Source organism: Amphiprion ocellaris, chromosome 13 (genome assembly GCF_022539595.1).
Source record: "Amphiprion ocellaris isolate individual 3 ecotype Okinawa chromosome 13, ASM2253959v1, whole genome shotgun sequence".
NCBI lineage: Eukaryota > Metazoa > Chordata > Actinopteri > Pomacentridae > Amphiprion > Amphiprion ocellaris.
Window position 1 is genome coordinate 29,815,535 of NC_072778.1, and position 26,827 is coordinate 29,842,361.

The 26,827-nt window shown below is 38.2% G+C and overlaps 1 protein-coding gene and 1 long non-coding RNA gene across 5 annotated transcripts in view; one reads left to right on the top strand and one right to left on the bottom strand.

The window, feature by feature from the left end:
• LOC111574749 (uncharacterized) lies at positions 1 to 26,388 on the bottom strand. Of its 3 annotated transcripts, XR_008603736.1 has the most exons (5): positions 26,224 to 26,300; positions 26,064 to 26,152; positions 21,968 to 22,056; positions 4,740 to 4,775; positions 1 to 1,555 (listed from the first exon to the last, which is right to left on the bottom strand). It is a non-coding gene; the product is annotated as an uncharacterized LOC111574749 (long non-coding RNA). The 3 variants fall into 3 exon arrangements; XR_008603735.1 differs by lacking the exon at positions 26,064 to 26,152 and having other exon boundaries at positions 21,964 to 22,056; positions 26,195 to 26,388; XR_002746658.3 differs by lacking the exon at positions 26,064 to 26,152 and having other exon boundaries at positions 26,195 to 26,362.
• The window catches only part of si:ch211-159i8.4 (matrix-remodeling-associated protein 5), a 33,822-nt gene continuing 21,004 nt past the window's right edge, over positions 14,010 to 26,827 (top strand). For both annotated transcript variants that reach the window (XM_035952506.2, XM_035952507.2), the window contains exon 1: positions 14,010 to 14,478. In XM_035952506.2, the coding sequence (XP_035808399.2) occupies positions 14,449 to 14,478 (30 nt within the window). In that variant the 5' untranslated portion in view covers positions 14,010 to 14,448. The remainder of the gene's footprint in view (positions 14,479 to 26,827) is intronic.

Sequence of the window (26,827 nt, forward strand, 5' to 3'; positions counted from 1 at the left end):
TCATCAGTGACATAATACAAACTTTTATTTTTAAGGGTTCTTTTTTTGGCCTTTTGTTGGCTTTGTTTGATAGGCACAGTCAAGAAAGCAGGGAGAAGAATGAGGGGAAGACATGCAGTAAAGGACCATGAGCTGGAATTGAACCCAGGCCACTGCATAGCGTTGCTCGCTCAACCAGTTGAGCTTTCTAGGCACCCATAAACACACTTTTTAAAGTGTATGCTGATGTCTGTTATCTGAACACAAACTGCACGTGCACATATAGTAAAGCAGATACATATTGAAATAGACACACTGCAAATATTACTGTTTAGCTTTCAGCTGTTACATATAAAATAATAGTATTGTTAAACAAAAGAAACAGTTAAATACCCTCTATGCAGTGTTTGTCTCTGTCAACGTTGTGATTATCAATTTATTGCATTTCTAAAATAACTCCCAGCATGAGGCCAGTGAAGAAAATCTATCAGGAGAAAGTCAACAATAAAACTTGAACATCTACTTTATTGACTAGTAAACAGGTTACAGGCTTCATGTCCACAAAAATAAGTTCTGGATGTTGTTTTGTCTTGAATGAAGATCAGAATACCTGCATTAAAACTGCTGCCAAGACAATATAGATGTAGTTCCGATCTGTATAAAATCTTTTTCTCATTCTTTTGATTTTCTGCCACAAGGGGAACACAATGAAAGATGTCAACAAGACGAATTTCAGAATCCAGAGTAGCTCAAGGTTGCCAAAGCTGATGTGTGTCCTGTAGCTGTCAGCACAGTCAAGATGTTACAAGTTTAAAATACGTACATTTCCTGGACAAATTGGGTGCACCTCACACTTCTGTTTTTCATTTGAATTACAAGCTTTAAGTGTCAGAGAGTTGAATGGCTTCAAATTTGTTTGCTTGTTGAAGTCGCGTTGTCAACTCCTCCAACCTGGTCGGAGTGATTCTATAATCAAGTCAAATAGCAATAAACCTGTTTTTAAAGCTAAAACAGAATTTACATTACTGTTCAGAAGTTTGGGGTCACCCAGACAATTTCATGTTTTCCATGAAAACTCACATTTTTATTCATGTGCTAACATAACTGTACAAGGGTTTTCTATTCATCAATTAGCCTTTCAACACCATTAGCTAACACAATGTAGCATTAGAACACAGGAGTGATGGTTGCTGGAAATGTTCCTCTGTACCCCTATGGAGATATTCCATTAAAAATCAGCTGTTTCCAACTAGAATAGTCATTTACCACATTAACAATGTCTACACTGGATTTATGATTAATTTAATGTTATCTTCATTGACAAAAAAAAAATGTTTTTCTCTCAAAAATCAGGACATTTCTAAGTGACCCCAAACTTCTGAACGGTAGTGTATAATCTACATATTAAAGGATGCAATCTCACAGTACTCCACATGAAGATATGCAGGTACTGAACTCCCAGCAGTCCTTGCAGCGCTGTCCAGGATGTTCCTCTGACTTCTTTTGGCTCTCAAGTCTCCTCCCTGACGTCCACTTGATCCATAAGCTCAGTTTCTGTGTGACAGATGTGGAAACACTGCAGATGACAAAAAGAAAAGATCAATCTCCAAAGCCTTTAAGATTAAACCCGAGGATACAGTATGACAGAGGTTTAGAAAAGGAGTGTGAAGGTGTAGCTACCATCCTAACTGTATAAAATAACACAAGGGTGAAAAGAAACAAAGAGCAGCACCCAATGAAAAGCTTGTTTGTGCATTAGGTGTGTTTGTTTCTTTAATCCTTGTATGACACTCATCACCTGCACCAGAGCAGTTATTCAGTTCCTCTAAGGCAGCTTTGGCCTTCTGTTCAGTGCTGCTGTTGTCCTAAAGACTGAGTCACTGAGATGTAGATAACTGTATATGTATCTTCATAGTGGGTCTTGATGATGAAAAAAAGAGATACAACTATGTTTATCAGCATCTCCACTGCTGTAAATTCACCTGTTATTATTCCATTGCATTAGGCCACAGTAACATATACTGCATGGAAGAACAGGTGTGTGTTATCACAAATATGTTAATATCTTCAACAGGCTGATCATCAAATTTGCATAGAGATGCATAATACTTTCAGGGTCAATAACAAGTTCTGGCAACAAAAAATCCTCAATCACTGTCAATCATAAATTGCTTCTTCAACCACTTTGCAGTGTTGTATATTAGATGGAGGATCACATAGAAGATAAACACAAATACTAATATATGTTGCACAACAGTGTCATGCAATTCTGCAAACTGCAGGAAAACACAGCAGAAAGAAGGTCATCCTCCACACCATTGAAATTTACAATGAGAAATATGATTCATGACACTCATATGAGCTGTAGATCATCTTTTGTTGTTTTTTCTCTTCTTAAAGCTCACAGAGTCCACTATGAATGCTAACCACTTCCACAAGGCCGTCCTGTCAACGCGCCAAGATCCTCTTAGAATGTACTATTGCTATTCCTGTATTGTTCCCTTGTTGTACTTACTCACTTCAATGATTACCAACTGCAATTTGCTAACATGGAAATGTGGTTTTTGCAGTTTTAGTGTACGTGTACACTATTTACTGTATTTATATCAAAATATACACTCAGGAAAGTTCTAGGATTGCCTACAAAGCAAATCAAGTTATTAGAATCAGGGTACTGCTTTTAAAGGAACTGATTTGTCATCTTTTCTCTGGTTTATCACCTTGATGGATGTTGTGACATATTTCTATATTTTTTGGTGGAGTTATGTAACGTTGGTTTGTCTGTCTGTCTGTCTGTTCGCAACATTACTCAAAAATGGATAAACAGATTTGGATGAAATTTTCAGGAAAGGTCAGAAATGACACAAGGATCAAGTGATTAGATTTTGGAAGTGATGCAGCTTATAGTCTGGATCCATGGATTTGTTAAAGATTTCTGTATCATTGCGAGATAGCGGCATGGCATCACTGTAACTATGACAACAAGTGAACACTACATCAGCTGCCTGCTGATGATCACATGATTGCGATCCTACTACAAATCCACTGCTGTGGACTTATCAGGACTTATCCATCTGAAATGATACAAGAAACAATTGATTAAATTGTGGGGTGTTTCCGAGTCCCATCAATTTCCACCACCGCTACATATTTAGGTCATGCGATTCGGTATCCTTACATAATGTAGACAATGCATAACACATGCCTGTGCTCAGCGCAAGGTCATTTTGTTTGTGGGTACATCTATATTAAATGGCCACATTCTATAGTGCCTATGGCGTGATTTCTGCCATGACTTTTTTCAAGATTTCAGCCGTTGGAAATGATACTACGACTGAGCAATCTTAGCAGAGTACTGGGCTCTCTGAGTGCTTTTCTTGGTTGTATTCTTTTCTACCTTTATTTTATGGGAGGTTATTTTCTTGTGTTTCTAACATGGTGTTGGGCTTGTGGCAGTTGGACAATGAAAACTGCACAATAAAATTTTGTGAGTTAAGCAGTGTGCTCCAATTTCCCTTTTATACTCTCAAACCAAATTATTTTTGTATTTGATGTACTTGTACACATTTTTCTAGGTACCATGTACAAAGATTGTAGAGGATGTAAAATGTTGCACTGAAATTTTTATCCAAGGCAGTCACATGGCTCTAAGGATAACAATGTCAGAAGTATCTGCCCACTACACCAGTTAAGACAAAATTGCAACAGTTTTTGTAATAGATTGGCATGATGCTTGCAAAGATGGAGCATGATGAATTTTCATCCTAGACAGTACATAAAAGATGGATGTATCCTAAAAGGTGAAGTCCATGCAGATTGACTACAACCTTTGTAACATCCAGTAGAGGCGACTCCTCTGGTTGCAGAAAGAAGTCATACTGTATCTATGATAAAATGACCCTACTTCTCACTTGATTTGTTAAATCTCCAAATGTATTCCTGTTGAGTTTATGGTTTCAATTGCTAGTTTTATGTCTTAAATACTGTTAAATGTTCAATTTGTAAATTTGGACCCATTTAGAGGAAAATAGACGATAAACATCATTGCTATCACAAGTGGTAGTCCACAAACCAATGAGCAATGAGCAGTGGTTACAAACATCTTCTACATACAGTCTCAGTTATGATGATACCCTGACTATGGCTCTAGTGCCACCATCCATTTACTATCCAATAACTACCCTGTCTTTATCCTGTAGAGGGTCGCAGTGGACTGGAGTCTATCTCAGCTGACGTCAGCAATGAGGAGAAAATCATTAGTTCACCACAGTGCCAACACAGACTCATACCTCCAGCCAATTTATCCCTAATTGATCAGCTAATCAATTTTGGTCAACTTTTAATCAAATGCAGTCATGACAGAATTAATTCACTTCTCCAATACCTCCCATCAGTTGTAGCTGCACTTTGTGTTTAGTGTTAGTTAGCATATGTTAGCATGCTAACACCCTCAGCTAAGATGGTCATGGTGGTAAACGTTGCGCCTGCTGAACTCTACCATGTTGACATTGCCATTATTAGCACATTAGCATGCCAATAGTAGCATTCGGGGCAAAGCATAGTTGTGTCTAAGTACAGCCTCACTGAGCAGCTTTTTGTCACTTTAGACTTTCTGTTCTACACACCCAGTATCTGGTAGTACTCTCCTGAAAATGAGAAATATGTAGGTGTCTGGTTTATTTGAAATTAACAGAAAGAAATCAAAGCATGGGATGAATAAGATTTGTCAACACAAACAGATGTGCATTAAGACATATTACCTTGTATTAAAGAACACTGTCAGCCAAAGATGTGACCTAAAAAGCAAAGAAATGAATTAGGTTGTGACATCTAGATTTTCCTTCCTATTATATAATAGTTTATAATTTGCTTGCTTGGAGGAAAATGCAAGAACCCAAAACCATTATCAACCACAAAAGAAACACTGTCAGGCATCCCAGTGATAGTAAATCACTCAGTGGATACAACTGTAACAGTCAGTACTACACAGATTCATGCATTTACTGACTGATAAGTGAGCTATGAAATCCTGACAACAGTTGCCATGCAAACAAACACCAAAACTCTCCCGTTGCAGATGTGTACAAGATGTTTTACATCTGTGTGGCTGTGCATGAAGTAATCTGGCTTCATTTGAGATGTCGGACAAGACAGACATGATTTAGAGCTGTTTAATAAAGTGAAGTGTTGGAGGAGTAGAGTGGTGGGAGACTCTGATAAACTGTTCTGTTCACACTTTAGAAATTTTCTGCTAAATGAGGACTTTTAGTTCTCTCAGTGATGTGAAACATGAGATTTTAAAATGTCCTTAGGGAGGTTTTTGGACAAAATTAGAACTGAAATCAATATGCTAATCAATTGATGCTAATTTTTTTTCTCTAAGGGTGAGGTTTTCGTCTGTCTTTTGCAGATATGCAAATGTTTTATTGATCCCTGCTTATGGATTTTTAATGTTTGGCCTGTCAGGCTGCATTGCCTGTAGCAGTGCAGAAGCCAAGAACTATAAAATATGATAGATTACCCTTAAATTAAAGGTTTGCTATGCAAGAAATACACCTCATCAAGTGAAATCATGAAAGTGAGAGGCGTGTTGTAACCCTTGAGGCTGTAGATTTCCCAAATATACCAAAAATATGATGAGAGAAGAAAAAGTGGCATTACTCAGTAGACAGCAAACATCAGACTTCAACACGATCATGTACAAATTGTGGACTCTGATCCCTAAAGTAGGCTTTTATAGAGTTTCCTGAACTGATAATAGTTTTGGGAATACCCAAGCATGAGTAACGCGAAGCTTCATGAAACAGAGAGAAACCTGTTGTAGCAGGCAGGGCTCAATGTAATTTGCAAGTGTTCAGTTTGCACCATCGCTGTAATTTCCCCCAGGAGATTTGTATGAAATAAATTTATGATCGACCTTTCCTTCCTGGTACAACAGTAATAGATGCAATTATGCACATGTTTTATGTAACTGTGTCACCTGGAAATTATGTTGGTTCGCAACAAAATTATGCTTTATATTGATATACACTACCAGTTAAAAGTTTGGACACACCTTCTCACTCAATGGTTTTCATTTAATTATTTTATACATTGTCGATTAATACTGAAGACATTAAAACTATAAAAGAATGCATATGGAATTATGTTGTAAACAAAAAAAGTGTCAGTCTTCAATCATCTACAATGTATAAAATAATGCAAATAAATAAAAAGCACTGAATGAGAAGATGCATCCGAATTTTTGACCGGTAGTTTATTTAGGAAATGTTAAAAGTCACAAAAATGTTCCCATACATCATATTTGTTTTCTCCCACATTACACATTTAGTAAGCATATTTCTGTGTTTTTATGGTCTAATTGAAACACTGGTAGCTCTTAGCAGAGGTTTCAGAAAGATTACGGTCTGATAAAATACAGAATATCCCCCCAGATAGGAGTTCAAAAGTGAACTCTTCTGTTATCATAATCGTGCGTTTTGTACACCCATCATCCACCTCAACCTCCTCCAAGACACTACACTTCAGTTCATAAACATTATTCATGCAAAAAGATGTTGCCTGTGAACTATTTATTTATATATGAATGTAATTTCTAGGAGACAGGGATTCAGTAATTAACAGCTTCCGAACAAACTTTTTGTGTGTCGGTATAAGATCTTTTATGGAATGTAAATGACAAGATGCTTTGTTTTATTACCTTCTAATGATGGACCTCAGACTGTGGTGGCTCACTGTAGATTGTTGGTCGATTACCTTAATTTACTGGAATCTATTTTCATGTTTTTGTTTCTTAGAATTTCTTTTTGCAGACAAGACTTTGAACTGCTTCAGATCAGTGATGGATCCAGTTATAAAGATGGCTTTAGTCATATTGGTAGATTAATATTGTATCTGAGTTATGTAATTTCCCAGTGCAGGTACTGTTGTTCCTACAGAATGGTACTTCCACATAGTGTTCCAGGTGTGACAGGAGCACTGGGAGCAGTGTATCGCTGCACAAGGAGACTACTTTGAAGGGAATGGCTGTGAAATTTATATGTGGTACAATTTTTGCTTTTTATAGGTGTAGTCCTACAACTTCTTGGATTGTTCCCTGTCACTGAGTTAAAACAGAATAAAATGGTGATGGTACAATTTAGCAGTACAATAGCTCCACAAATGGCAGTTTCGGTTCATTTCCAGCTTTTTTACTTGTAGGTTTGCTGCAGTAATGTAATAGTCTACACTGTGGCATCTCTACTGGGTGTGACTTTTGGTGCAAAAGGCTTAAAGCTTTCAACTACAGAGGGCAGCAAAACAGCCTGGTAACCAAGTTACTCTTTGAAGTTGCAAAATGACTGCAAAACATTTATGTTGGTCTGATTTCAGTAACATGTGTTTTCAGTATCAAATGTGAAGATAACATTAAACTATGAGGTTTTGGCAGATTTCTACCCCACAGTGAAGAAATGAGGAGTAAAAAGGAAGTTTTTGTCTAATGGGTGTCACCTACAGGGAGAATAAACTGGCACACTTCAACACATTGGGTTCATCTTCCTCACTGCAGGTTGGCCTTAAGTTGCATTTTATCTCTGGCCTTGCAGAAGATGCTGCTTTACAACATTCATCCTTATTTTCTCCTAAAAGCAGAAACATGAGCTGGTGAAAACATAAAATAGCGCAACACACTGCAAATGGTGCGCATTAATGTTTTATGGTCCATCAGATGATGGAATCTTGGCTCTGTGAAGAAGAGAAGTAAAGAAAGAAGATTGAAGGTGCGTGACAAGAGCTGCAGAGAAGTAGATGAGAGACATACAGGTGCTTTGGTTCCTTCTGTTGATGCTGATAAATCAACTCAGCTGGATGGATAATGTGCAGTGAAAGTACCGGGAAGGAAGTGGGCGTAAGAAGTGCCGTAAAGAAGAGTCACGAAGAGAAAGATGAGCAGGAAACCCATGAGAACACAAACGCACAGCCATGTATCACTCAGTAATCTGTGGACTGACACATGCTCAGTGGTGGATTGGAGATGAGGCATTGCAAGGTTGCAGCTTTTTCAGGAATTCTTAGAAAAACCTAAAACTATATATGCCAGATTTTGTGCACGGCATTTGAAAAGATAGTTGATTTAGGCTTTTGAGCCATGACTGTATGGATGGCAATGCCTGTTAGCATGTTGATTCCAGACTGAAATGTCAAATCATCTTCTCAGTGCTTTGCTGTTAAATATTCCATGGGCATCATGGTTCCCACTATAGGGATCCTTCTGACTTCACTGACCCCCTGATTTTTCCCTTAGTATCACCATGAGAACAACATTTGTAGTTTTTGGTTAATCTTTTAAGTAACTGTCAGACAGATTCACATTAAATTAGGTGCACTCATTCATAATCCTCTGCAGCTAAACTGCATCAGGTCAAACTGTTTAAAAAATCCTAAAAAAATTCAAATGAGTACCAAATAAAATCTCACAAAAAGTTCTCATTTTATGTTCTAGAGATGTTTATTTGGAGGGGTCCCCTTCTTGGTGGCTCATTTTATGTACCGCATTCAGCTACAATGGGCCACCAACTAAAGGGTTTTTTTTTTAATTATGAAGCTATAATAATGTTTTTCAAACATGGGGCATCAGTGTAGTATTAGTAAGACTTTATTTTCATTGGTTCCTTCAGTTTTTAAGAGCACATTAGCCTTCTTATAGAAAGTGGTATTTCACATAGTTTTTTTCCACCAGAGTCTATACAAAGAATTGCTCAACTCAACTTAGTAACTTCACATCAGTTTCACTTTACTTTGTGTAACGCTTATTACTTGTTCTATTCTAGTTTTAGCTTAATTATTTTCATTTTCAGTGATGTATCATACTTACACTAGTGTTGAAAAGTTTGGGGTCACCCAGACAATATCATGTTTTCCATGAAAACACACACTTTTATTCATGTGCCAACATAATTGCAGAAGGGTTTTCTAATCATCAATGAACCTTTCAACACAATTAGCTAACACAATGTAGCATTAGAACACAGGAGTGATGGTTGCTGGAAATGTTCCTCTGTACCCCTATGGAGATATTCCATTAAAAATCAGCCGTTCCCAGCTAGAATAGTCATTTACCACATTAGCAATGTCTAGACTGTACTTATGATTAATTTAATGTTATCTTCTTTGAAGAAAACTGTTTTTCTTTCAAAAATTTTGAATTTTGAACGGTCGCGTATATTTTAGCACTTTTTCTACAAGGCACTGCATTTCTCATGTAATGTGGTTTTCTGAGTAATACCTAGCTTAACAGTTTCCTTTGGGAGTAATAGTATTATTGCATCTTATGTTTTCTTAGATGACATGTTAAATTTGAATGTTCAGTGACACTCCAACTTTATCTGATCCATTTTAGCTGATGACTCCACTCTACTTACATCTTGAATGTCCCACTAGCTATACCATTATATAACCAGATTAAATGTGTAAGTGCTGGCACGCAACGTTATTCTTATGTGTATTTTTACAATAGTACAGCCTTTCATGAGCGATCCAGCAGAGTTAATGAGCAATACATGTTTAGGTTCCTCCAGCTGAATCAAGCTGTGGACTGAGCCACAGTCAACAAGTATTTAATCCAACTGCTAATATTTACAACGGAGCCTCGACTCCACCAGAGCCGCTACAAATAAACTGGAGATTTCTTTTCAAAGGGGATCTGCTTTGAAATCTGTTTCTCAGCCTACAGGATTCTAACATAGGGTAAAGAAACAAAGAGCGGGAGAATGCGGATTATAGAAATATGGAGGTGAACAGATGGAGCACAAAGAAAGAGTGCGTTAAAAAAGAACGTCGGAGCCTGTGAGATTACTGCCCTGCAGAGGAGGAGATCACAAGAGCATCACACAAAGGTTAAGATGGAAAAATATAACTGTACCCTGAACTTTGAGCTGAGAGACCCAATAAACAGAGAGAGTAAAAGCCTACATTAAGGCAGATGAAATCACCAAGAACGAGTCCCTGATTTATGCTGAAGGTTTGAGAAAGATCACATTAAGACGTGGTTAGACACACGCCTATCTGAAGTGGATTTTTAATGAATGAAGATTAGCCTTAAAAAGACTTTTGCACTAGTGTACATGCTCACACACATCATTAAATATCACAAGAAAGGGGAGAAGCATCCTGTCAAAACAGGATGTAAAGTTTATTATCACTCACAATGACCCATTTGTACATTTGTGTCTTAGAAAATGAAGGTGGCACAGGAATTCCAGTGAGACTTGGCTTGCAGATCTGGCACCAGAAACCATAATCAGGATGATAAGCTGATGAATGAAATGTGTGTTTGCATGTCTGCGCACATGTACATGAACAATGGATACAAGAAAAGTGCAGACAAAGTGCTGAGTGATGTAAAATTACACTTGTCTCCTGTTTGAGACACTTAAGGATTAGCAGAGAATGAATGAATGAATTCCTGTATCAATCTGCTGCACATCTAATGAAACGTGTCATTTAATGAAAATGCACTGTTACTTTCTCAGAACTATTAGCGCCTCAAGGAACTCTGGGAATACTCAAGCTTGGTTTATTTGAAGAAAAGGTTGTTGGAGGAACCTCTATATTCAAAAGCAGTTCTATATAAGGCATCAGATTTTTATTGGATAAATATAGTGAACCACCTTTTACATGTAAAGTCTGTCAATCTCACATCTGTTTGTTTGTGCAGATAATATCCTGAGAGCCAGAGTGAACTGCTATTCATTACTGATCAAACTCACTGAGTAACTTATTTTTTGTTCAAAAGTCAACAACATGTGCAGCTACATGTATCTCATCAATGCTTGTTCTTTTTTGTGGCAACTTTTGGTCGCTATTTTTGAGGCTCTAGAGCGAGAAAATGACTAATTAATCTAAAAGCTCCGTAAGTCTAAAAAAGCCCTACTGCCTTGGTAATTAATCCACACAGGGATATAGATGTAAATCACACCTATGTGAAGTGCTGTAAAAATTCAGGTGGGCAGTTAATCATGAAAAAGAGTCATTAACCCGCATACAGAGGGCTGACAAAGCAAAGGAAAACGTGAGGGGTTGCCTTTCTAAAGACTCATTCATCCAGAATTCGGCAGCAGGAGAAGCTGAGCTGTACTTTGTTAAACTTGTGTCAGTGGTTGGTGTACATGAAGGGTAAAGGATATCAAGGGACTTTAGAATTGTTGAATGCTAAAGAACAGTAAACTCATTGTTAGTTTTAGTTTAATGGTGCTACTGCAGTTGTACTTGGGTTTTGGAGATGAGCAGTAAGAGTTTTGTTGTTTTTTGTTTTTTTTTTTGATTGGTCATCTTTTACTTTCTTTCTGGTTTGGTAGCACACACACCAGGTTCAGAAGGAAGTCCGCTTTTGGTTATATTTATTTCTTTTATTTCAGTCGCACCCATTTGCCTTTAACCCTCTCCCATTTTGTATTACTGTGTGCTTGACTTTCAAGTAAATCCCTGCCTGGTAAATACCTTCTGGAAATCAGTGTTTGTTCTGTGTTTTAATTACTCTTCGACTTCTCTATACAGCTGTGTTGTAACAAGGTTACAGACCAGTTAGAGATACGAAACCATCAAAGATAAACAGCTCAAAGCACAAACTACTTGTCTCATCTGAAAGAGTCTGACCACAGGGCTCTGCTTGGATTAGTCCAACACATTTTGGACTTTGCTGGGTTTTACGCTTTACAACAACAACACAGCCTGCAATGAAATATCCAGGTTCATGACAAAGACCGACAGAGTCCAAGTTTGGAGAACCATAAGACCAAAGTTTGTGTCCAGTGATGGACGAAAGACCATCAGCCTCACAATTAAGTTTCATTTTCTCTCGCTGGTCACTTTTAGTTTTCAGTTGCTTTCTAGTTTAGTTTAGGCACCAAAACTACCTGGTCAGTTTTAGGGAAAGATCACTCTTGGTTTGACACTTTAACATGTTAGAAGCTTGGTTAAGTTTAGGCACTAACATTATTTGTATGGGAGCAATATTATAGCAAAACTAGTTGTCAATACGTATGGAGCTTTGTCTGTTTGTATTTCAATCTGTGTCCCAAGTGAGATTTGTCAGCGTGTAAAAGAATTTGTCAATGCAAACTCTTTATGTCATCTTTAGCCATATGGGATCATAAACCGTTTTGTCACAGTCTTTATCAATAACAGGTAATTTAAAAATGATCACTGAAGATCGATATCAACTGAAATTACATAGGAAATAAGTTTTCAGCTATATTGCCCGGTTCGACCTTCATTCTTCGATGAAACATTACTATCCAGATATGAGTGGTCTTTTCCAGGGTGACAAAGCCCTGATCCATCAGGTATGAAGGAATGGTTTGCTGAAAGTGATATGAATCAGATGCTTGGGCACAGTCTCACAATCCCTAGATCTCAATGTACTTGAGCATCTGTGAGTTTTTGGATCAGTGTGTTAGACGGCCGAGAAGTATTAAAGCGTATAGTAGCTCAACAGCTTACCAAGGTTGTTTTTTCTAGAATTACTCTGCCAAGGAACATGGTGGAGTTATGTGACAATCGGCATTGGTTTGTTTGTTCATTCGCAACGGATTTAGATGAAATTTTCAGGGAAGGTCAGACATGACACAAGGTCCACCTGATTAAATCTTGGCAGTGATGCAACTTATAGTCTGGATCCATGGATTTGTTAAGGATTTCTGTATCACTGGGAGATAGCAGCATGGCGTCACTGTAACTATGACAACAAGTGAACACTACATCAGATGCCTGCTGATGAGCCATGATTACGATCCTACTACAAATCGACCACTGCGGACCACAAATTTTTAAAAGATTTCATCCGTCGGAAATCATACAACGACTGAGCAGCCATGGCAGAGTACTGCGCTCTCTGAGTGCTTTTCTTGTTTGTCACTGTTCTGTATTTTGGGATCAACCTTTAGCCCAATTTTTTGACTACAATAAAAAAATAGTGTAAGATGAAGGCAACAGTTGTGATTGCAGAGTGTAATTACAGGAGGAGTAACATGTGTGAACCTTATAGCAGTGATCATGACTGTCCTCCTTGGGAAAATGTGCATTTTCAACTAGGAGAAAAACTCACAACTGGAATCTTTTACAGCTGAAACATTAATTACACAAACCAACAACATGCATAAGACACATGCTGCCAATATGCATATAATGGAATCAATTGAAATAATATGCTTGGAATGACTTTGGTGAGTCGCGCTTCTTCACTATTAATGACGCATTTCATTTTAATTAAGCTTTAGGATTAGAGGAGCCAGACAAGGACAAGAGAACTTTTTGAAACAACAACTAAAGGTTTGTAAGAATGTATTTTCCTTCCGCTGCAGAGGTGAAAATGGCAACAAAAAGAAGAGAAAATATGACAGGCTCTTTGCTTAATGTTTTACAAGCTTAAGCTCGCACTTGTAAACCGCACATTAATGGCCTCACGTCTATTCTAGGTGAAGTAAACTGAATAAAAGCAAAATGAGAGGTTGTTAACTAAAGAACAGCATAACAAAAAGTCTATTCATAAAGACTTGTTTGGAGTTTGGAGGTCAGTAAGTGTTTCCAAATGGTAGCAACAAGACCAAATCTAATACAGTCAACATGCACAATATGTCTAAGAGTCATGTTGAAAAGCCCAGACTTTACATTTCCACAAAGCAAAAACCTGCCTTCAGTCCTGAGAGTCAACACTTGTTTCAACACTGCAGGTATTATGTACAGTATCAGGGCTTAAGGGGCAATTTAACTGTTAATACTGCCCCGTCCTGTTTGATTCACTGTAAATTTTATCCAGACAGATCAAATGAATAATACTGAGCGGCTGCCAAGTTTTGCAAAGTGCGTGTGAGTGTGTGTAGCCGCCGGCGCAGACTCAGTATCTGTGGATGGATTATTATAATTGGCTAATCTGTATTCACACACTGTAACGTACCTCAGGAGGGAGTGAAAACAGGAGGAAGGAGGAGGAGGAGGGCTGGAAAGGTGAAAGCATGTAAAGAGAAAAACAGGCAGAGAGGGGAAAGAGAAAGAGGCAGAGAGAGAGGAGTAAAAAAAAAAAAAAGCCGCAGAGGAAAGAATCAGCAAAAAAAAAGGAAATAAAGCGATAATGTTTCCAGCAGGATTGAGTGTGTGAGGGAGAGGAGATGAATGGAGGAGGCGAAGGAAGGAGCGTAGGTGTAGAAGGGGATGGAGAAGCAGCATTCCTGACTGCACAGTTTCAGAGCAGGACGAGGAAGAGGGAGTTAATCTGAAATCCAGATGCCTTCAGGGACCAACGGAGGGTCAAACTAATCCACACATTCAGAGCGCTGCATCCTCTCTTTCACCAGCAGACCTCTTTACAAGTCAGCAAACACCAATAGGACCACAGCATCAACTGGATACTTTTTTACGCCTGGCTGTCTTGTAAAACTTTCCATCCCGCAGTCACAACTAGAAGGACTTGGTGTTTTTGTGCTAAACCTGTTTATGCTCTCCGTCTTCTGGAGGATTTTCCAGGTGAGTCTCTTGTGGTTTTTGTAATGAGAAACTTGTTAAATGCTCCCAGATGCAGATGTTTGAGCTAGTTTTCAGGATTGTTTTCGCTGCAGAACAGTCATACTATTAAAAGTGAGCTTGTTTCTTGTCTAGTTTGCATGAGTTGAGCAGTTAAGAAGTACAAGTTATAGCTTTGATAAGCAAGAGTGTTTTAATGAGTCATGAGGCTGCACAAGTGACAGTTTTAGTTTTTTTTAGAGAAATATTCGACTTTGCAACATCAAAGAATGACGTCTTACTTTGAAATGTGATTTCTAGTAGTGGCATGTGATCTCTATCACTGCACTTCATTTGTTAAGTGATTTGTGGTTGAGCTTCTTTTTTTTTTTTTAGCCCACAACTATTAGAACTATTTCCACATGATTGTGTTCAAAGAGCATCTGAAGTTGCAAATATTTACGCTCTATATATTGTTAGCAAAACGCAAGCTCGTATGAAACCCAGCCGGCTGCTGGGAACGTTTATTTACTATAACCAGCTCCTTTGGCAAAGTGCATTTCAGTCATATTTAGTACCGATGAGCACTTCAGGCACAACAGACATAAATACCATCCTTAGTATTTATTAGACACACTGCTTTGTTTCTAATGAGCAAAGAGGAGCAGCTTTCAGAAATAATATGCAAAGGGGATCCAAAAGAAATCTTTCTGGACTCTAAAAAAGCTTTTAGATTAGATTGAAAGCCAGCAGAGCTTCTCTTCAACTCCAGCGAGCCTTGCTGAAACTCTGAGAGATTTACAGCCAACCCTTGGAAGGAAAATCTGAAAGGAATCTGCCCATTATAGTAGTTGAAGGATTTAATTACCATATGTTTTTTTGTTTTTTTTTCTCACCCCCTTGTACTGAATGTAAGTGCAAAATTTGCAAATTTTATAACCTCTATAATGGAAAAAGACTTTTAAAACCTAAATGTACTCTGTTTACCCTCAGAAGTCATCAAATTACCAAAGTCCAGATGTTTCCTTTGTGCTGAGTCGCCTTAAATAATCATCATGGAGCCGTGTCTCCTAAAAGTCAGATTCCTTAACAACTGAAGGGCATTAAATTGGGTTTTGAGGGTTTGTTTGAAGGTTTTTTGTTTGTTTGTTACTAAACATGGAAAGGTTTCTAATTTACATATCATTGCTTTTTATTATCTTTAATTTCCATCAGTCTTACATTAGATGGACTTGTCACCATGGCAACCCAGAAAATGGAGGAGAAGCTTCAAAAGTGTAGTAAAAGAGTCGTATTTTTAACTCAAACTGTGATATTTTCCTAAAATGAACCAACTGGCGAGTGAAAACTAAAGTAAACAACAAATGGAAAGCAAGTTGTTGCAAAGTCTTCACATTAACATTTAAATTAGTCCAGAAAATTTGCAATTTTTCATCTTGTATCTGAATTGGAAAGCTCTGTGGGTCACAGTGACTTGACTTGACCAGACATGAACTTCAGTCTCCTGGCTGAATGTCCTGTGTTAAATTTCTGCCACCTTTACTCCTAAAACCAACTAATATGGACTTTGTAGCTCGTAACTTGTCATAACTTGCCAGGTTACTATGACCTCTGTTCAAGCTGTAATTGAGAATGCAGTGTAATTGTAATGGAATGTAATTTTGTGATGACTGAGTTGCATCGTAAGTGGACCAAAATTTTCTAAAATCTCCAAATGCGTCAATCAGAAGATGTAACTTGCTAGACAAACCTGTTGCAGATAGGGTTGGTATCCAATGGCAACAATCAACACATCGCGTTGAAAGAGATTTCTGAATGAGGATATATGTACAGCTCAATATTACAGACAAACATGTGGGAATCATATTGTAGTCTCCTCTTGACATGTGTTATCTTGAACAGAGCAGCTGTGACTTGGCTGGCAGTCAGCATAATGCTTTTGACATAAAGACGTATTGGCGTCACGCCGACATTCTTAAAGGAATACACCAGCTTTTAAGGAGAATGATGATCAATTTAAGGGACACTAAAATTCACCAAGGCACATTGGAAGATTATGGGCAGATGGCGCTACATTGGCAGTACATTAGTGATACTTTGGGATAATCTGACTGGACATCTTGAAAACAAGATGCAATATAATGTATTATCAACTAATACTGACTCTATGTGTCATATTAATGCACAGCTTTTAAACAGGATTATTGTTATTCATTTGCATATTGCACTTTCCTGCACGCTGGAAGTATTTCCATTGCTTATTGTGACCTATAGTATCTTGATTGCTTCTTATTTGACTTCTAACACTCACTGTACAGTGACTTGCAGCATTTTTTAAATCTATATGTTAGTTTACCGTTTTACAGGAAAACACCAAGTCAGATTCCTTTCATATGAAAACTTACTTCACTATAAAACAGTTTCTGATTCTGATACGTTTCAGGCTGTGAGATATAGTACATCTTACTGGTGTTAGGACACTATGCTAGAGTGAAAAATGGAGAACATACGCAAAGCTATGTAGGTTGTCAGTCTGTTAGATCAAATATCTCAATATCGCATTGAAGAATTAACACGTGTTCCTTTTCGTGGTTTGTTTGCTTTGATTTTGGTTGCATTTCTGCAATTTAGTCACAAGGGGCACAACAGGACGAACACTACAACGTCTTTGGGGTTACTCACACCAAACTATCATATCTGGCCTTTTTTTTTTGCTGTTTTCTGTGTTTGCAGCAGCTTTGTTGCCAAGAGAAACAAACGCAAACAGTAAAAGCTCCTATAAAATGAACTGATATCATTGTACTAGTGTTAATATTGGATTTGTCTTATGATATAACTGCCAGCATCTGCAGCCATTCTGCCAACCAGCAGTTTGTTGGCCGGTCTGCACCTCTTTTCACCAAGTGGGAGATATAGTTATTGTCAGAATTTCCCAATATGCAGAATTAAAAGTCAGAAGTGAGCATTGTTTTCCACTCTGCTGCTTGTTAAACATTAACATTGTGTGGTTTCAATATTTAGGACACTCCAATAGAAACATGAAAGCAGCAGAAAACTTTCATTTTGTAAAATTGCTATAAAGTTACTCGTAGATGCAACAATACCTCTAATGGACAGATCAGTTTTCTTGAGCTTTGTGTCTTTTTTTTCCACTCGCAAAGTATGAATTTAAATATACGGAGTGTTGTCATCTCAGTCAGCAGCTTGAAGTGTCAAACAGTAGTGGTTCATGCATTTTTATAGACCACAGCGGTAAACCTGCAGGGATAATTAATACCTTAAATGGTGACTGGGACACAGAGAATTATCAATTATGGTATTAGTTAGCCCTGTGCTGCTCCTGCTAAGATGAGCACTGATGTCTTTTAGGCCAAAGTCTGTTAGACACAAATGAAAAAGCGGTAACATTGCAGACTAGCGCATTTTCGGTTTTAGACACTCAGAAAGCTCCTTCAACATCATAAATTGTGCTCTTGGTGGATAATTTGGCAAGTGTGAGCAACACTTTAACTGCATTAAAGTCAAGGCGAAAAATGCGCTTTTGCTTTCTTAAAATCTAAAGCTACTTGGAAAAAGAGAGCAAGAGACAACATTTATTTAATATTACCTATCAAAAGAAATTCTGGCATTTTATTACCCTGGGTCTTGCTGGTTAGTTTAACATTGGACCTGCCCCCAGTACTGCTATGATTATGTTTACATGCATAGCAGTATCACGGTCATAAGTCTTATCCTGGTTTTAAATGCGTTCAGAATATTGCTGATGGAGTACTCAGAAATGTGGCTATTCTCAAGCACATATTCATTAAAAATACTAGTGTTCTGGTTACAAATTACTACATGCTGTTTGTTCAGGTGTCTGGGGTGAGGCTATATGGCTTATTGCAAGGTTACTGCTTGTCCTAACCCTCATCTGCCTTACGACCAGTAATCGGCAGTAGACATGACAGGATATCCTCTGTCACCTTCAACACATCATGGACATTGGAGAGGTATACGACCAGTATATGATGTGTACAAAGAATAGTAAAGTGGTTTGTTTTTCTCTAAGTAGCATAATGGAGTTTTTCAAAAACAGGATAAGGCCTTATTCAGGATTATTAAATGAGGACATGATGCTTACATGTGCATACACAAAAAAGTGATGCTTCAAAAACCAGTCATAATCGGGATGTTTAAGTCCACGTAAATGCAGTCTTTGTCTAGTCTTTTGCTAACATACGGCCTAGTCATTTATGTCCAGTGTCAGTTTTAGTAGAAAAACACAGTAACAGTACGCTCCATATGCTCAGAACTTGCAGACACTACCTGTAGCAGTAGGTAAACTTAGGTGAAGTTACTAGATGATACCATGTGCTAGTGTGCATATAAAAGTAGGCAATAGCCAGTAACTATTAAAGGAACACTAGCATTTTTAACCAGTTAACATACAGAATGCGGGCTGCACAGTGGTGTAGTGGTTAGCACTTTCGCCTTGCAGCAAGAAGGTCCCTGGTTCGCGTCCCGGCTTTCCCGGGATCTTTCTGCATGGAGTTTGCATGTTCTCCCTGTGCATGCGTGGGTTTTCTCCAGGTACTCCAGCTTCCTCCCACAGTCCAAAAATATGCTGAGGTTAATTGTTTATTCTAAATTGCCCGTAGGTGTGAATGTGAGAGTGCTTGTTTGTCTCTGTATGTGGCCCTGCGACAGACTGGCGACCTGTCTAGGGTGTCCCCTGCCTTCACCTGAGTCAGCTGGGATAGGCTCCAGCCCCCCCATGACCCTAGTGAGGATTAAGCGGTGTATAGATAATGGATGGATGGATGAGAAACCAGGATAAGATGTATACATGCAACAGTACAGTGGTTTCTTTCTGAAAGCTCCAGCTAGCATATTTGTGTTTCTCAAAACCAGGATAAGGGCTTATTCTGGATTATTAAATCAGGATATGATGTTTACACACACAACTCAGAAAATGGATGCTTCAAAAACTGATCACAACGAGGATGCAAAAGTTCATGTAAATGCAGTCATTGTTAAATATGGCAAAAAAAAAAATCCAAGTTTTAGCAAATCTTTTGCTAGCTTACAGCCTAGCCATTGATTTTCAGTGTAGTTTTAGTAGAAAAATTGACACGTAGTAGCAGTAGCGCTCCAAGAAACAGCTTGGAGGCCTTTCAGATAGCAGTAATATAAAAGGCATTGTATGTACCAGTAGGTCCTCCAGGAGAAACAGCTTTTGATTCTTCACAAGCTCAGGTGAAGTTACTAGATGATATCACATGCTAACATGTAAATAAGAGTAGGATTAGCCAATAGCTATTAAAGGAAAACTGGCATTTCCTAACCTTTTCACACTACTAAAAAAGGACTAGAAGCTTGTAAGCCTTTTATTTATTACATTCTTACAGTGAAAATAGTAAACACCTAAACATGACACGTAAGAAACCTTAATTTATATTCACCGTTATTACAAAGTAAGCAACTGCTGCTGCTCCTACTATGGTAGTTGTGGTATTGGCATCCTAAAATCATTTATACTGTTTTACTGCTTTTAACTGATGTATAATTGGGGCCACTGCCATCAAAAACACACCATCAGAAGTTTGACTCAGTCTGTGTTTGTGCTGGTGAATGTTTAGGGGTTAACCAGTTCTCTCTGCTGTAGCTTTGAATAATATAACCACAACTTAGCAAAGCATACTACTTAGAAAACCAGCTACATTTTCCAGGCCATCTCATGCTGAGCCTAAACTCTCAAAACTCAATAAATCTTAATGAGAACTATTTGCTATAAATATATGACCGCCAAGAGTTTTTTTAAGGTAAAAATATCCTTAAGCGCTTAAGGGCCATTTATCTAAACTGTACCAGGAAGGGGTCAAATCTAAGGGATGGTGAGGACAAAAAATAAATAAATCATCAAATTAAACGTGTAAAACATCTGCTTTCCATTTGTTTCTATGGTTTTTATTTGGATGATGCTCTAATTGTGATTACATTGGTAGCTGCTGCTGAGAACTGCCAGACACATCAGCTGTAATGATTCAAATTCTAAAATAAATACAGGTCTTTTTATGCAAACACATTAGTCTCATGCTTGCATTCACTGAGTGTCTTTAAGAGGACATCACATAAGAAGTGGAGGATTGTAAGATGGAAAAAAGCAGGACCATATAGAAAGAAATAAAGGGATAAAGGATGTATTGTCAGAGAAAAAAAACTCCACTATATGCCAAGGAACATATGATTTTGATAAGCAGGAGGTCGGACAGTTTTGTGCTCTGGCTCTTTTACTGGGAGTAAAGCAGTCTGTCTTTGTCAGGTGAAAGCCTGGGACGAGTGCTGTGAGATTTCATAGTTCAGGGAAACCCTTTTCTCATCTTCCTGCTTCTCCTCATCTGTTTTCTCTTGTCTCTGTCTTTGCTGACCTCCTCTTTTATATATCCTTTCCTTACATCCTCTTATCGCCACCCTCCTGTGTGTTTTTACCCTCTTCATTTCTTTGCCTTTCCTCTCTGCTTCCAATGTACTGATACAGAGAACCGGTAAAGCCATTAGAGAAAGAGAGTTCAGGGGCAGAGAGTTAGCTTTCACCTGTGATAACAACACCTCTTGATAGCAGAGGCCGACACTGAAAAGACACCTTTATTGCACTATAAACTCAGGTTTATATCGTACCTACCTGGCTCTCAGGTGTTATTATGATTCAGGGTTGCTGCACAGCTGTGTGTAACACCTAATAAACTGCACCAAGTGTTCTTTCAACATGTCATTTCAAACATAGAATGAATGACTAATCTAACAATATGGGACATTCATTGTGAGCCGTATATTTATAGTATCTCCTAAACCCAGCGACTGAAACTGGCCTTTAGGCAATGCTGAGCACATGAGCTTCGCCTCAAGGTGGCAAAGTCATTAGAGAGCTGGGCTTCAAGCTGCTGTGCCACAAACTGGTCCCTGGCTTTCTGAGTGCTTTTCCTGTTTTCATAGTGTTTGTTGATGCACAGTCATACTGCATGAACAGTATTTGACCAAAATTGATGAAATAATTTAAGTTTAACGCTCAATTAATCAATATATTTAAAGATCCTCCTCCACTCCAGTAGTATTTGAATATGTGTAAATGTTATTTGTTGTGAATAATAGTTTATGTCAGATTAAAAGTTCAGTTAACAAGTTAGAACTTCTCCAACACATGACTACAACTTGTCCCATCAATCCATCAATGAATGTGCAAACATTGTAAGGTATCCCCTACATCTCCTAAAGTTCATTATATGTCCTGGTGTTAAATGACTCATGAACCAGCACTAGCTTTCAAACTAATTTGTGACAGTTATGCTTGTCTGTCCAGTGTTATACTTTGCTTGAGTATTCGTGAGTCCACGTCGATATCATCATCTCCCCACGTACATGAGAGTCTGCATGCAACCTAGCCTTTGTGTTATACAGCAACTACACCACAGTGGTAGTCGTCCACATGGACTGCAGTAGTGTTCATGCATGGAATATGTGGATACCAACGTACTGCGGGTGTGTGGAGTCCTCAGAGCAGACTAGAGGGTAGTAAAACAACAACTACATGTCCATGGTGTCCACAGCAGTCCTTGTCTGCGTCTGCAAGGAAATATAACGAGGGCTGAAGTAAACCCTTTACATAAAATTTTGGGTGAGTGCAAAGAAACCTTCTGTCAGTAGAATTAAAAAAACACTTTCTTGTGCAGTAGTCTTCATTCTGCAGTGTAGTTCAATAATCCAAGAGAAACACAGTTGTGAGGATAACCACGTGTTTGCAAAGGTGTGAACAGAACTACACAGCATTTCACCATCTTCAATGTGTAGTTTCTCAGGATATTGACTAGAATCAGCTCAAAATTTCAATTAATACTTTGAAGAAATCTCTGTAAAACTAATGACACTCTCATCTGTCTCAGTTACTTCATGCTTAGTAGCAAATCTCAGCATCCTAAATGCTAAGCAAAGATGGCTAACATGGTAAGCAATGTACCAGTCAATCATCATCCCATTAGCAATCCAATAAGTAGCTAACACAATAAGTACCATAACTGTTAGACATTAGCAACATTCAGCTCATGTTTAGCAGCACAAAGCAGCTAGCATGGTTGTAAACTATTAGTCCTGATACAGCGACAACCTAGACTAACCCATCAGTCACTACAGGAAAGTCTAGCCGTTCAACCGCTATCTTGGTAATGTTATTTTGGACTTAAAAGACCAGACTCCTGTCTAAATAAATGGAGAGAGAGCCGTAAGTGTAAACTTCAATGGTCACTAGGACAGTCTGATAAAACAGCACTTCTACTACGCATGTGTACAGTTTAACCACACTATGCTTGAGTCAGTGCAACAACGCAGTCGGTGGGATGTTTCTATTCATGGTGAGCTTCTGTCATTTAACGTCTGTGACTATGAGACTTTGAAATTCATCACAGTGTTTGAAGTACTATTATGTAAAGCCATTATGTTCCAAATGTCTACTATTTAGGTCCAAGTTCCACAAAATAATTTGTCGTTTTTCTCATCAGTTGTCATTCATTACAATGTGAGCATAATCTTTCAGTTCTCAATTCATTTGTTTGAAGCTGTTGCTGCTGAAACTATCAGTGATTCAGCACTGACCTCCATGTAGGTTAATGTGTTTGTCAGATCAGGAAGTCCAAACTATGTCCGTGTGTGTGTGTGTGTGTGTGTGTGTGTGTGTGTGTGTGTGTGTGTGTGTGTGTGTGTGTGTGTGTGTGTGTGTGTGTGTGTGTGTGTATCTTTTCACTTTAAAAATTCCTGAAAGCCCGATTATCAATCTACAGTTGGAATGATAATAACAAACCTCAATCCAGGTCAAGTTTTAAGCCTTCCTGTCACATAGGTCACACACGCAAATACACGCACACGCACACGCACACACACACACACACACGCACACACACACACACAGCTGTTTTGTGAATTAGCCTCCCCGTGAGGACAGAACACAAACAGAAGTGGAAACCAGAAACCCCTAACTAGCCTCTAATGACTTCAAATATGTCCGTGTTGTTTGATTCCACCTGAATTCGTCTTTTTCTCTTCCTTCACCCACCATCTCTTTTCCATTTTGTTATCTAATAGAATCCAGTGTGTGTGAGTGTGTTTTACATTAGATGTGGTTGTATGTAATTGGTATGTAATGCCCTCAAAGGAGCATGTTTAACATTTAAACCAACATAATTGCTGCCAAACCACCTGGCGCTGCAGCAAACCACAACTGATGAGCTGCCAGTGTTCAGTAGTTATTTTCCACTCTACAGTCTATTGTATGTGTTGTGGTGAGTTCTATGCCACTCTATTTCAAAGTGAGATTAATCCCGGCTACAGACGGGTGATGCGTCTATTGTGTGGCTACAAATATACATGGTTTCAAACGCGATCATGACAGATTCAGCTAAGTTCCCCAAAGAAAGGTGTACTGAAGACAGGCTGGGCTTAAACAAATGTTCTGACGTGTTTTATCAACCTTCAGTGTGAATAGTTTGGAATTAACAGCTGCTGGTAACTTACTGACTCGTTGAAAATTTCCTCATAGTTCTCTCTTTATTTCTCAGTCTTGCAAACGCCTATCAAACACTATTTTTTTTCTTTCTCTGCCAATTTAAAGTAACATCTGTGGGTGTACCAGCTTGGGCTTGTTTAAAATGGTTTCTAATGAGATGCATTTTGCAAGATATTATGATAATTTTTTTCGTTTTCATCATGTCCAGTCAAAGCTAAAATGGATTCTAAAATGAGAAATAGTTTGGTCCTTTTCCAAAAGCTTCTCAGGTATCCAAAGTCAAAAGATAAAAAGTCATCTGCATATGTGCTGGGGTAATATCATGAAATATAGGGTATTTTATTATTGTCATGGAACAGGTAAAGATGCCCTTGTTCAGCCAGTTAATATGAATATATTTCTTGGAAATATTTATTCAGTTTTTATCTGTGTCTTTTTTAAAAATAACCATCTCAGTGCTGCACTTCTATATTTGTCAATATTTTACATACAGGATTGTAATATATAAATATATACACATATATACACACACACACACATATATATATATATATATATATATATATATATATATATATATATATATATATATATATATATATATATATATATATATATATATATACATACATAAGGAATGTTTGAAGAGACGGAGAATTTTCAGCAAACTCTGCAGTAGTTTTTAGTTCTACTAAGGCATTTTTAAGATTCCTTCAACTCTTAACTTTTAATTCTATTCAGGTTTTGTCATATTCAGGATATAGTGTTTCCATGAAATCTGAGAAATCTGGTTATTCAGGTCCTTGGGTATATGACCATTTGCAATATCGGAGTTTCTGATCATCTGTTTTATTACTCTGTCAAGAGGCAGAGCCTTGGCGGAGTTACGTGATGATCGGCGTCTGTCTGTCTGTCTGTTAGCAACATTACTCAAAAACGGACTAACGGATTTGGATGAAATTTCCAGGGAAGCTCAGAAAGGATCAGCTGATTAGATATTGGCAGCGATGCAGCTTATAGTCTGGATCCACAATTTTTTAAAAAAAAGATTTCAGCCGTTGGAAATGATACAATGGCTGAACAGCGTTAGCCGAGTACTGTGCTCTCTGAGTCCTTTTCTAGTTATAGTAATATACTGATTTTTCAACAGAAGTGCTGCTGTGTTCTTTGCTAACAGAAAATGACCAAAAACCTGGATTAGGTTTCAACTGGAGTTTTCTAGGTTTGTCAAAACCAGGTTCAGTTGTTTACATGGGCAACACATAACCAGGATGCTCTAAAAATCTGATTATCACCAGGATGTCAGTGCTATACTATAGCACTTACAGGACATCAGAGCAGACAAACTTTGCACTAGAATCAACATAGTGAAGCATTTAGCAGATTTTTCTCAGGAACTTCAGGAGGCCAGATTAAAGGAGAGTGAAAAGTAGACACAAACATGACTTCCAATGCTGAATTCTGAATGCTAACATTGATCTGTATCAGCTGAATTTGTAAGAAAGCGTTTGCTAACAAGTTCCACCATAGAAACTGTATAATGTAACTGGTGAGGGTCTTCTGGTTTCTTTTAACACGGAACAGACAACGCCACCTAGGGACTTTCACCCTAAGATGTTAACAATCCTGCCTCTCAACAGAGGGTTTCCCCTACTAAACACAGGTACGTGCACAAATGAATACAGAGGCGTGTATAGAAAAATATAAATACAATTTCTATTCTGGTACAAAAATATGTTCAGCACACACACACTAATGTTACTATAAATGCAGTTATTAAAACTGACAGTCACACAGGCCCTACGCAGCTATGGAGGGGAGAAACCTGATTACTGAGCCAGAGAACACAGCCACAACCTAAAGATAAACACACACGGGGAGAAACGAAACGAAACTCGAACCAAGCAAACTAATACAGAACTAGGCAAAACAACTACAAACTAAAAGAAAGAAACAACAAAATAAACAAGCAAAAAGACAAGGCAACAGAGGCAAAACTATAATATAACAAAGAAATGTTTAAAAACAATCAAGCAACAGAACGATAACAACAAGCATAAACAAACATTGTGGTTACCTCGGCTGTCCGACCCTACACACGCATGAAGCCGCCGATAAGCAGAGACACCATCAGCAGACTCTACACTGCAGCCACAGAACACTGGTCTTAAAAGAAGAAACAATATTAATACAAAATCGAAAGCTTACCAGTGTTTCGCGTGCTGCACAGCGCGTACCTGTCCAGGAGTGTTCAGGAGTATACTGGAGCTACGTCCGTCAATCAAATTGAACCCCCTGCTGCAACGGCCAAACCAGTCATTAGTTCCCCCACAGCTCTATGGCATGATGGCTAATCAGCCGGTCACAGTAAGGTGCTAATATGCCTATCAAAGAAAGCTTCAAAATCTATCAGTTTCAGTTTACTATAATGTATCCTAATGTAAGGTTCAATACAGCTAAACTGTATTCTCAGTCACATTTTGTGGGAAACATATTTTCTCCTAGATTGCGTTTGTTTGGGATGTAACACAAGAATGGAGGAGAAGCTTCAAACAGGTTGTGAAAGGGTCAGAATTTAACACAAAAGAACAAAACATTGAGTAAAAACTAACATCTAATTGCACATTGGATGCAAACCTTAGTATCCTGTGTGAAAATATTGTGATAAACTTGTGACTCCACCACCTCTCCGGACTCCTAATTTGGACTTTGCGGCCCTTAGAAACTGGAAATGATTTCTACTATGTCATACTGGTACCTTACAGGGCCAAAAATGTCTCTTTTTAAACATAATTGAGAATGTATTTTAGGTTTTTTGGTGACAGGGTTGCCTGTGTCTAA